The sequence below is a fragment of the Pogoniulus pusillus genome, chromosome 8 (genome assembly GCF_015220805.1).
Source record: "Pogoniulus pusillus isolate bPogPus1 chromosome 8, bPogPus1.pri, whole genome shotgun sequence".
Classification (NCBI taxonomy): domain Eukaryota; kingdom Metazoa; phylum Chordata; class Aves; order Piciformes; family Lybiidae; genus Pogoniulus; species Pogoniulus pusillus.
The window spans coordinates 33,496,584-33,509,798 of NC_087271.1; the positions used below are offsets into that span (position 1 = coordinate 33,496,584).

The following is a 13,215-nucleotide window of genomic DNA, read 5'->3' on the forward strand; positions in this document are numbered from 1 at the left end:
TCCAAGAAAACCAACTTTACTGTACCTTCAAGAGAGGCAACTATTCTCAAGAAACACCTCTGATGCCTGTTGAGAACTACTGAGCATGTGGAGACCTCCTAAACATAATCAGCACAGAACTAGTATGCAGAGCTGGCAACACAAGGACACACTGCTTCAAAGAATGCTGATCTTAAACACCTGAAACCGTTACTGTGTGGTACACCCAAAAATCAAGTATAGTAGTTCCAACAGAACAAAGTTTAACACTAAATCAATCACTGAAAGCCACCTGGAACACACTGCAAACCTTAAGCCTGCTTTTGCTACCTGACCAGTGCCTAAATTTATGATGCAGAAGATCAAGGCATTCAGAATTCTGTTCCTGAAACAGAACAGAGTAGGAAAAGAAACACACATCACGAAGAAAAGAAGCCATTTTAAATGATAAGAAAGCATCTAGGGTGGCTTTCACTTTAGTAACTGCTAACTTAAACACACAGAAAGCCAACCCAGTGGTTTTATAGGTAGCCAAAACACAGGCACACACACTGTTACCTGAGAGACCACAACCATCTTTACAGAAGTATCTACAGGGTTGGACATTCTCCTAACACCCTTAGCTTGATCTCTTCTGACACAGAAATATCTACTTGCTAACAATCTGCCTCAGCCTCTTTTCATGGGAGGCTTTTAAATTCTTACTCTGGGGCAAAAGACACTGCATTAAAAATGTAAGTGAAGTTTATTCAGAAGGCTAAGTGTGGTAACTAGTGTCCTTTCAGTGACTTTACAGTGACTCATTCTACACTTTCAAAAAACACATCACTAACATCACACACCACTATTGATAAGACTGAAAAAGTTTCCTGTAATTTGAAAAGATGGAAACAATTTCTTCACCCAACAGTCAGTACTTGGAAAAGTTATTAAACAGAGGTCATAGAAAGGCTTCCTTCTAACAAAACAGTACTAGAAGTTTAAACTGGGGGGGGGAGAGAATTAGCATAATCATGGATTTCCTTTCCAGTTGTTGTCAAAGCAGTTTTGACATGCTTAGATAGGGTAAATGTAACAAAATTCTCCGAATCTGCCCGGAAACACATCAGGAGGAAGTGATGTTATCCACTGCTCCAGATCAACTTAGCAAAGAAGAATGAATTCTTATAGATAGCTTTAGCTTTAAGATGACTCAGACTTAAAACTAGATTTCTGTATTACAAGTGTGCTCTGCATCTCCTCAACCCAAACCAGCTATAGGATTAACAGAGGATGCTACAAGTAACCAACCCAAACAGAAACGGAGGGAGAGAGATTAAATTAAATGCAGAGTAGAGACCAAAGCTGTGGCAGCTCTGCTTCCTCAGTCTGCCTACACTTCCACTAGCCTGGGGCTTCTCACTCTATCCAGATGATTGACTCTAGTTTTTGTGATTTAATCTTGCCTGAATGTCTCTTATTTAGTCTGTGCTTCCCTCAGCTATTGCTAAGAAGGCAAAAGAAAAAAGAGCAACACACAAGAACCCAACAACACCACCAAAAAAGCCACCCAAGGGACCATCAGGATTGCCAATGCAATATGCAATCCGAAGGAACATTGCTATTAGGCTACAAGTGTAGCAAAGCTTGGTAGACCTTTTTTTTGCAGCTTTAGGAAAGCACATAACCAAAAAGCAATAGGGTTTTAAAGGCTGGTAGCAAGAAATTTCAAGTATTTGCTTATTGTAGTTTGAAGCTTTTAAGGCCAGTTCAGCTGAAAATAAGAAAGAATAATTCCTGAAGAAATAACCTTCAGGTTTTGCTGATTAACTACAGACATACAGGGTGACTGTATCCATTCCCTAGCCATGGCTGTCTACATCTCACAAAATGATGGGACAAAAGGGATCAGAGAGTGTATGCAGCTTGGCCAAAACAAGTCCATTTAGCTATGGCATCTGAACCTCTAACCTTTGCAAGAAAGCAGAACATATCCTGTTAAAGAGATGTTTTGTACCTCCCCTATGTGGAGGCACAAAAAAACAGCAGCCCACCCATCCAAAAAAGCATGTTTCACTTAATCATTTGCTCAAACATCCTGATCAAGGTCCAGAAAGCCTGCTAAATACTTCCAAGTCATGTCTGCTCCCCAAGGCTTTTATAAGTTGAACTGGCAAATGAAAGGCTGACAAAGTAAACCTTTGTTTATACGTAATTTCAGGGTTTTCCTTTATCATTTCTGCAGCTTAGGCATATGCAACATAAATTAAACTTGTGTTACACTTCAATCTCACATTATTTTGGCTGAGGAGCAGCTTCTGCATCTCTTTTGATTAAGTACATCCATTAGCATTAGTTACTGTGTAGCCAAAGTTTAGCATTAGGAATTGAAGGCCAGAAGAACACACCAAAAATAGCTTCCTAATATCATGACAAACTGACATCCTGCTGCCAAATTACATCTACTAGTAAAGTTCTGTCTCCTTCTCCCTCTAGCACTACTACTAACCAAAATGAAGAGTGACCCAGAAACTGTGATTTAAATCTAGCATTTGTGTAACGTCAGATCAGTTCTTATGTAGGAGTAGTGATACTCTAAAAAATTTAAGACCAGTGTCTTGCACCTACACCTACATGAGCACTGAAAAGAAAACTGCACAGTTTAGGTTAAGCATTACTATGGAACATGTGAACCTGGCAGTGAATCCCTAGAGCTTCTTAGAAAAGCACCATCCCCCCCAAAAAAGGGAAGGTCATGTGGCAAGTTAACTTCCTCCTTTCATCTTTATCAGCTTTGAAACCGTATGACAAGCAGACCTATTTGTGATGCTGGGTGTTAGAAGCACAATTCCTGTGAGACTAACACCTATGCTCCAGGAGTGGTTAAAAGTATTTCTAGTATTAAATATTGCATTTTAAAGTCATTAAACCCTTAAAAAGCCCTCTGCTCCTCACAAGGTCACAGCAGTTCCAGTGACAAGCTGAATGGAAGAGAATGGGAGGCAACTCTTTCTCCAATGATAAAGTTATCTACAGTTTCAATTTCCTGAAAAAGCAGGTTTTGCTTAAGGTCTACCACCAGCTGCATGTTTTATGTTTTAAAAGCTTTGTGATTGAAAGTTTTCCTACTCTATTACTACTTCATTTTAGTGCAGATGTTTCAAAGGCTTTCAAGCATTAATACCCAAAAAGGAAGTTTTGCTTTTAAGTCTCATATTTACTGGTAAAACACACTGGTTTAAAATACTTATTTGCTTATTGAATCTTACAAAAAAAACCAAGTCAGAGACAAATAAAAGCATCTGAAGTGCAACTAGAGTCTCAAAAAAATAAGGAAACTGGCATTAGAGGAACTTCTTCCCATTAAATCACTTTTGTTTTAAATCTCTTTATACAGCTCACACTCCAAATCTGTGTTTCACAACTAAAGCAGTTGTATTGCAGACTAGTGTAAATTTGAGATCAACAGTTTACCAAAAGTCTAAAAGGGCAAAGTCATTTAATTAGAAACATGAACCATGGCTGCAGGATGACTTCATACTCCAGACATTCTCATTTGTGCAGAAAAGCAAGAAGCTTATGAAGAGAATATAGCTCAAGAAATCATTACCAAGTAATCATCTAAGAACACCCAAAAACCAGGAATTTGCAATGCACTGCAGTAGAAAACAAAACCAAGGCCATGTAGAACACGAGAAAAACAGAAAAACAAACTAAAGATTGCATCATGCAAAGTAGTAATTGTGAAAAGGAAGGAGAGGTGAAGCGGATAAACAACTGAACATGAAGCAGTGCAATACCATGACAGAACAGGGACAGTGTAATCTTGAGATGCGGCAGCCAGAGACAAGAAATAGATTATGTTCCTGCACTTCACTTCTTTATCTGTCCCATGATGGGATATTATGAAAGTCTGCATGCAGTTCTGACACCCATAGCTTAAGCAGAATTAGGGCAAGTGAGTAGGAAACAGGTATAAAATGAAGAGGCACTGACGAGCTGAGGAGTCAAACGTCAGAAAACCAAGTCAGATGCATTTACATGGAAAAACGAACATAACTGTAATTGGGTGACAGCTATCAGGCAAAAATCAAATAGTTGATCATTATAGGATTCAGTGCTTCTTCATTTCACAAAATCCACACTGAAGTACTTTCTGGGAGAACTATATCAATCAACCAGTGGAAGCATGATGACTTGTAAAGTCTGCTCTAAAGTAGAAGCTCCTCACCTACAAAATCACAGTTTCAAGTACCCTTTAAACTTTATTATTTTTAAGTCAAACTTAAAAGTAGCTACTCAGCTACTCTTATCTTACTAGATGATAAATATATGCAATACTTACTGTACTTATCTATGTATTTCTAACATACTGATCATAGCATTATCTAGGCACTATGTGATTAAAAGAAATTATTTATCTTTCAGTAAATTTAGTGTCTGCTGTGCTAGAGAAAAAACAAAGTGAAAATTCTTTATGCAAGCTCCATTACATTTATTAGCACATTTTATAAATGAAGAGATTAAAAAGTTGCAAGTAGTTGAGAGGAAGGCTTAGACACAATACAGTAAAATCATCACTTTGAAGGAAAGATTTTGGAGGGGAGAAAGCAGTCATTCCAGGGTTAAAAAAAACAAACAACCACCCAAAAAAACCCTAGAGAGTAACTAGCTTCTAAATTACCATAGAATCAACCAGGTTGTAAGAGACCACCAAGATCATCCAGTCCAACCTACCAACCAGCCCTATCCAATCAACTAGACCATGGCACTAAGTGCCTCAGCCAGGTTTTTCTTGAACAATTATTATTCATAATAATACAATTACTATGAATAATAACCAAGAAAAATTTTGCTGATAGGCACAGCAGAATTCAGACAGGACAACAGTACAGGAGTATGGGAAGGACAGATTCCAGTAAGACATAATGATTTTTCAAAGTCAAGAAATGAACAGTCATTTCAGGTTCTCACACCAAGGGAGAAGTGACTTCATGGGACTATGAAAGCTCCAAAAGGAATTGAAAGTATAAGGAACAACACAGAGGACAAAGGATGCATCTTCAGATCCTACAGTGACATGGTAGGAGTAAGTAGCATTTCTGGTTTCAAGATTACATAAAGAGAGCAAGTTTTACAACAGATCACCCAATATTGGTCATAGCAGAAGAGTGAGACCCCACCTGAAGTGCTGCATGCAGTTCTGGAGCCCCTATTCCAAGAGGGATGTGGACAAGCTGGAGCGTGTCCAAAGAAGGGCCACAAGGATGCTCAGAGGGCCTCTCCTATGAGCACAGACTGAAAGAGCTGGGGCTGTTCAGTCTGGAGAAGAGGAGGCTCCCAGGTGACCTTCTTGTGGCCTTCCAGTATCTGAAGGAGGCCTACAAAAAAGCTGGGCAGGGACTTTCAGGATATCAGGGAGTGACAGGACCAGGGGGAATGGAGCAAAGCTGGAGATGGGTAGGTTCAGCCTGGATGTGAGGAGGAAATTGTTCAGCATGAGAGTGGTGAGAGCCTGGAATGGGTTTCCCAGGGAGGTGGTTGAGGCCTCATCCTGGAGGTGTTTAAGGCCAGGCTGGATGAGGCTCTGGCCAGCCTGATGTAGGGTAGTGTGTCCCTGGGCATGGCAGGGAGATTGGAACTAGATGATCCCTGTGGTCCCTTCCAACCCTGATTCTATGATTCTAAGTACAGAAAAGAATGGCTGCTGGCATCAAAATGCATGCATTTCTTTTTGGACAGAGAAAGATTTTCATTTAATCTCTTCATTGGTAAAAATAACCAAATACAAGACAAAAACCAAACACAGAAGTCAGAGTAACTTGTAGCATGATGCTTGTACAGAAGTAACAAGTAACAGCTCACATTTATGCCCAAAAGGTAAACTTAAGGCCTTTGTGCATAAAGGAGGCACATTCAGCAACGTGACACAGTGCAACTTTGCAAGGTGTCTTATATTCACAATAGGTTAATACGGAAGCAGAGTGCAAGGGAAACCCCACAACATACAAAAAGTAATCAGTATCAAGTTACACATTTAATGCACTGCTTGTTACCTGGATTTCTAATTCAGCAATATGCTGCTGGAGTTCAGCCACAGCTGCGATGCGGTCTGCCTCACGGAGTCGCACTGCCATCACCTCTTCTTTACTCTGAAAGAAGTCACAGATTGATGCTAACAAATAATATCAGTCTCAGCTGATAAAAGACTGTGCACTGCCAACACTCAAAATCATGTAGGTAAAGAACATTTGATACACCATGCTGCTGAATATCATATTAGAGGGTATGCTCTAAAGAACTGAATTTGTATTTTAACCCACGGAACTGTGGAATCTTCCAATACTGGTTGTAAACTATAATCATCTTTAAAGGAAATAATTGATGTAGATTTGAAAACATGTCAGTTTCCAGGTCCAGAAAATTGCTGTCTGACATTCAAAAAACAGTATACTGTAAATTAAGGAGGAGTATCAATGTAACAAAAAAACAAACAGTGTTCACTTCGACTTTTGACTTTATACATAAAGAGTACAGCTACACCAGAGTTACTTCATCATTCTCTGTCTTAAAAAAAAAAGAAGAAAACCCAAAAGGCATAAATATTCTTACCCTCACTTAACTCCAGTTAACTTAGTCACAGTACACAGCAAAGATTTGCATGACAGCTTAAAATTTCTAATATCTACAATCTGCAATCAGACCTCTGGTATATCATAGAATCAACCAGGTTGGAAGAGACCTCCAAGATCATCCAGTCCAACCTAGCACCCAGCCCTATCCAGTCAACTAGACCATGGCACCAAGTGCCATAGTTGTAACCTGCAAATTTGCCTATAAATGCCAATGAGTTTGTATAAGGCAGAAGGAAATTTCTTTACTTCTGTTTTATGAGGCAAGTCCTCAAGACTTCAGAGTACAAAACAATTAATATTATATTGTCAGCAGCTTGGTACCACCACACAGAGAAAACAATGATAGATACTGAGTGAGCAATCCTTTCAGATAGAATGCAAATAATTCTGGTGAAGACACAGACTAGGTTCAAGTACATCTACTGTTATGGCAGACTGGTGTAACTCCACAAACTGCAGCTACTGTAAAACAGTTGCAGTATTTCAGTTATTGTAACACGTGCTTCCAACTGACAGTTCTTCACTAGATGTCATTAGACAATACAGTTGTGATTGTACTCAACACACTATCCATAGTAGCTACGTGAAAGCATGCTGGTTTAAGACAGATTCCTGTAATAAAGGTACATCTACAGGATCCAACTGACAGCATTTATAATCAGTGGAGTCCATTTCAGAGGAATCTATCATGTGCCAACTGCTATTGCTAAATTCTGATGCATGATTGCTTGAACAAAGTCAAACCCACAAGTCCACAGGATTGCATGTATTTAACTGAAAGCTAAAGGACAGACAGGCTTAGTTTGACTTTGGTATCCAAGACAAGTCACTAACATTGCTCTAGATGGCACCGATGCTTTATCTCTGAAAGAGCTGATATGGCAGGGAAGACCAGGGTGGAAGCACAAATGTTACGCTGTAAATCCTTATGCAAAACTGATTAGAAAGATCAGTGCTGTGTTTCAAGAAACAATTTGAAACCTCTCCATTCTGTGTATATCTTAATATATAACACACAGACACTTTCATAAATAGAACCACACTTTGAAGTAGAAGTTTACCTTTGTGGGATGACAAAGCAGCAGCAGTGCCAAAATCTCAAATCATTTTCCCAAGATGGTAAATTCAAGATGATATTCTCTAACTAGTAAAATAAAATGTTGGGTTTCATGCATTTTACTGCTCACTCAGGACACAATTTTATCCAACAACAGCAGATGAGGCTAAAAAGTATATAAACAGTAGCACACAAGTAGTTTATCCATAATGTTGTTTACCTTGCATTCAATCTCTGCTTGTCTACGTTTTGCTTCATTCAACTGAGCAAGAAGTCCTTTATTCTGTGCAGACAGATACTGTACCTTCCCCTGTAAGTTGCTAACCTCTTGCTCTGCCCTTCGTAGATGGTTACTATTGATCTGACTCTGAAATATATGGGGAAAAAAAGGAGAGGAAATGCATGTTTAGGAAAAGATCTTTGATATTAAATTAACTTCCTGAAGCCTGACAAGAAACACTTACAGCTCATTTACTATACATAGTAAATGCTATATAGTTGGTACTGTATTACATATAGATACTATACTATATATAGTAAATGGTATATATCTGGTGGCTAACAAGTTAACGATGGGACAGCAATGTGCTCTTGCAGCCAAGAGGGACAATGGGATCTTGGGCTGTATTAACACAGGTGTGTCCAGCAGAACAAGGGGGGTTCTCCTTCCCCTCTACTCTGCCCTGGTGAGACCTCATCTTGAATACTGCATTCAGTTTTGGGCTCCCCCATTTAAGAGGGACAGAGATCTGCTGGAGAAGGTCCAACAGAGGGCTACGAGGATGATTAGGGGACTGGAGGGCATGGCTTATGAGGAGAGGCTGTGAGACCTGGGGCTTTTTAGTCTGGAGAAGAGAAGACTGAGAGGGGATTTAATAAATGTTTACAAACATCTGAGGGCTAGGCAGGAGTGGTGGGGGCAGGCTCTGCTCACTTGGTTCCTGGGCTAGGACAAGGAACAATGGGTGTAAGTTGCAGCACAAGAAGTTCCACCTCAACACAAAGGCAACTTCTTAAGTGTAAGGGTCCCAGAGCACTGAAAGAGGCTCCCCAGAGAGGTTGTGGAGTCTCCTTCCCTGGAGACTTTCAAGGCCTGGCTGGATGTGTTCCTCTGTGATCTGTGCTAGATTGTGTGGTCCTGCTCTGGCAGGGGGGTTGGACTCAATCTCCTTGGGTCCCTTCCAACCTCCAATACCCTGTGATTCTATAGCATATATAGCATATTTTTTTTCCCATTAAAAACAAAATTCTCATGAAAAAAAGCATCAGAACTTTCTAAATGTAATCAGAAAGGTTCACATAACATTTAATTTATAACCTGGATAGTCAAATTGTTTTTAAACAGATGATTAATTGTACAAATATAACTACACAGCTTTTGTGCATCTGTTTTTCCAATCTCTTGCTTAGGAAAGGCAGAATTATTTTGTGAACTTGTATCCTCAATACAGCAACAAGCTGATGTATCCAAGAAACATTAGGTTCATCAGAAATATGTGCAGATTTCTCTGTCCATTGAATTCCTGACAGTAACCTAGCACCCAAATCACTGCATTAGTAGAAGTCACACCATTTTTTATGGAAGCCATGCATAGACCAGCACATAGGATGAAAAGCAATGCATTTATATAAAAATGATAGCTGAACAGCACAAGCATGTACAAAAGCTTGACCCACACCACAGAAGTGGGAACTACCTAAAGATCTTGTGGCTGTAATATGCGATCCAAACAGCAGCATACCTATGCCCCCTACTGACTAAAACTCCACAGAGGTGGGGGGGAAGCAACAAACCAGAAGTTAACAGTAGTAAAACAGTACTGACTGACACTTCAGTTTTAAAAGTTAAGGCTTGAGGAAGCTTTTATTCATATGGTATAGAAAAAGTGATGCCTCTGTCAGAAATAAGCCACTATATGCCTTGCAGTTAATTCATCTCTCCAGCAGCACATCCTTATGTGCTCTCCTTGTTTCTGGAACTGCTAAAGCTTCTCAAGTTCAATTTTTGTTTGTTTAGCTTTTTGGACTTCAAGGAACTCTTGCACTTAGCAGATATTTAATGGAAAGATCTATCAACAGCTTGACAAAAATCCTCAATCAATAGTACTGTGCTTCCTGATTCAGTTGAAAGTTCACCAATATAACATGAACTGGATTTTCATGTCATTTAGTGCCAGATTTGTTTGATTAACAACAACTTATATCCTAGTTACACGAAAGAGATTGTGGCAAACAAGTTACTTTTGCCTTTTCTGCAAAACGTCTCATCAATATTTTTTCTTCTCTGGCATGTGAAAAGTAAAGCTTTTGATAATCAAAAAAAGAGTTAAATATCTGACAACATACAGCTGTTTTTGCTGAGAGTCCACAGCTTAGGAACCAGATTCACAACAGAAGTGGATAAGGCAATTTCATCAGAAAAAAGAAAACACTGCCACTTAGAGAATTAGAATTACTCTTGCCAGAGTAACCAATAAAGTTTGTAAAATTTAAAACATCAGTTACAACTTCATGAATTAAGACTAACACACATTCACAAGTAGTCCAAATGACAACATTCAAAAAGCCTGGAAAGGCTAAGGAAGACACAGTGAAGCAATTTGGACCATAGGCACTACACTCTCCCTTCTTGTCCAACAGCATTCTCAAAAAGTGCCTTTTGGAACTAAAGTCGTGCCTCTAGGCAAGAAAAACTATCATCACATAGCTACCATTTGGCACCAGTTTGCCAGCATTCAGCCCAGTTCAGATGTCCTGGTGTTCAGCAACATACCTGTGTTTCCATCTCCATCATTCTTTGTTTGGTCTCTTTCAGTTCAGCCTGAGTTTCTGCTTCTCTCAGTCGAACTGTCATGAGCTCATCCTGTAGCTCATTCACTGCATTTTTTCTGGGAGGATCTTTCCATCTTCCAGTGGTGCGAGCCAGATGACGCTGAAAAAGTCAAACCAGACCAAAACCCCATGCCACTGCTGATAAGGCCTGTTTTTTTCTGATGCTACCCTCTTTCATTTAATATCTCAGGATTATATTGCAGATATATAGTGCTTGTTTGTCCTGAAAACTAGGAAACTGTGGAAACTTACTTGTTTAATGTGCTAGTTTGAAGCAGGCTAGAATGTTTTGGTGAGAAGAACTAGATTATAGGTTGTGGGAAGAAAACAGTGGTGATGTCTACTTTGCTCACAGGCTTGTGAGATGTACAGGAACAAGAAATTAAAACATTAGATAATCACTCTTGCTTGGGCTGCTGGCTGAGCTGCATCTCTCTAACCTCACCCTCCATTTTGGACTAACCCACTTTGCTTCCTAACCCTCTGGCTGAACCTCTATTCTCCCTTGGGACTGAGGTAAGGTTGAGAGGGTTAGGGGGAAAGTGAAGAGGTGGTTGAGAGCCCCTCCTGGGGACTCAGGTTTCTGGGAGGGGAGTTGTGTTTCTGTATTGCCTTTTTACCTTGTATATTTCTGTATATAACTGTATATATATTGTAAATATCTGCTTGTATATTGTGCTAGCTGTAAATATAAGCTTCATTCATATAATCCAGAGCTGGCCTGAGTCTAGTCTGGGTGATTTCTAAAGTGTGGGGGGGTGGGAAACACCCAAACCATCACATTTAACAAATAAATGATTAAAACATTGAAGACAGTGAACTCCAATGAGAGCAAGTCAATGAATTGCTTTATTCCTAACCCTTACTAACATCTAGAGAAGTAACAGTACTTAACAGATACTTCCTTTCTACCAGAATGGTTAGCTAGCAGCAGACTCTTTGCCATCAACTAAAGACCAATTTCTAATGTACTTTTCAAGTAAAGTTTCCTGTGGCAGCTGCATTTAACAGTTTTCTCACTTCAGCAATTTGATCCACACTCACTCTCTAGTCTGATCCACACTCACCCATTTCTACTTGATCTCTATGTCATCTTCTTGTCTTTTGCTTTATCATCATTCATTGGGAAAAAACCAAAATAAACAAAAGACCCTCAACCAAAACCAAACCACCCTGAAAAAAACAATAAGAAACACGCCCCACAAAACCCAAACCCAGCTGTTGAAAGTGTACCTGCCAGTGTTCTTCCAAATCTTTGACTTGCTGCCTTAGTTCTTTCAGACCTGTCAGAGCTTCTGTTTCTCTTAATTTTACTGCAATCAGTTCTTCATGTAGCCTAGCAACATTTTCCTCATCAGGTAGAGTGCTGTTCCTCTGCAACAAGGACAGACATTTGAGTGAGATCGCACTTAGCAAGACCCACTCCAAGAACACAGACATGGAATGATAACTTACTACTAACCAAACTTTCTTAGCTACACATTCCAGGCAAAATAAAATGCCTCCTGGATAAGTGTGTAAGTATCTCCCAACTGTAATCTACAAGAAAAAACAAAACCCAACACACTGACAAGTTAGTTTTAGGTATTCTGAGTTCCAGGTTTCCCAGCCTGTATCCCTAACAAAGTATTATTTGCAGCATTTTGCACACATTAAAAACATGGAGAGAAATCTGACAGATTTTGTTCTAGTTGATATTTTATTTAAAGCATATGAGGAACTGAAATAATACCTTTAGTTCTAACTTTGATTTAGACTTACAGGAATTTTTTTTGGGGGGGATGTAACTCATCTACCTTTGAGAAGGAGAAAAGGTATGTTGACCAAAAAACATCTGTTAATAGTTATAAACAATATTCAAGAAGAGGTCTTAGAGATGAAAGTACAGGGATGTTTAAAAAAAAATACATGAGGAATAGGACAGACTAGAGATAGACAAACTGAAAAACACATAGCAGTCATGATTGAAGAAAGTAAAATAAAGGGAGTAGAGAGAAAAAAAGAGAGTAAGAAAAAGGACATAGTTTGCCTAATAACCCTACAGTGAGTTGCTGGTTGCCATGTATCAAAGCTGAACTGTGCTTCATCACTTTCTACTGTACTTTCAGCAAAATAAAGGATTTCTGTAGATATGTAATGCTGTGAAAGTTGCTAGGTTTTCTTGAGGGAATAAAATACATTAGTAGCATTAAGACAACACAGCACAATAGCCATTTATTAACATCTCCATGTTTCAAAATCATGGGATTAGAGTATGGACAAAGAAAGGGAGCGATAGGGTGTGTTTCTGAGTGTTTACATCACTGCCAGTATAGTCATTTAAGTCCTGGGTTATTGATCAGAAAACCCCCAGATTATATGGCACATCTGAGAGCTGTGAAGAGCTGCATCTGTAGGAATTTGAAGGAGTAAACTTCAGTCACTTCCTAATGTGCCTAATTTCATAACAACAGAAAGAAATGCCACCTTACACCTGAGTTTGTCTGGTATCCTGGAATTGGCTCCACTGCTCCAGTTTTGATTCACATTTGCGTTGTCACTGTATGCTAACTTCATGCTAATGAAGGTTAAGGAAAGCAGAGATCTCTTTTTGAACTCTGAAAAATACTTTAGGTCCTGACTTCTTAGTAATGCCAAGTACAATGAAAACTACCACACTATCAGCTTGTCAGACTTCCATCAAGCCCATCAGATGATTAAAAAGTAAAACACATAGTGCAGTGGGTTAATCTA

General features: G+C 39.3%; 1 protein-coding gene across 7 annotated transcripts in view; it reads right to left on the minus strand.

The window, feature by feature from the left end:
• The window catches only part of EVI5 (ecotropic viral integration site 5), a 79,865-nt gene that overhangs the window by 27,315 nt on the left and 39,335 nt on the right, over positions 1-13,215 (minus strand). For all 7 annotated transcript variants that reach the window (XM_064148010.1, XM_064148004.1, XM_064148005.1 and 4 more), the window contains 4 exons: positions 11,716-11,856; positions 10,424-10,582; positions 7,871-8,017; positions 6,015-6,110 (listed from right to left, as the gene is read on the minus strand). In XM_064148010.1, coding sequence (XP_064004080.1) covers positions 6,015-6,110; positions 7,871-8,017; positions 10,424-10,582; positions 11,716-11,856 — 543 coding nt within the window. The remainder of the gene's footprint in view (positions 1-6,014; positions 6,111-7,870; positions 8,018-10,423; positions 10,583-11,715; positions 11,857-13,215) is intronic.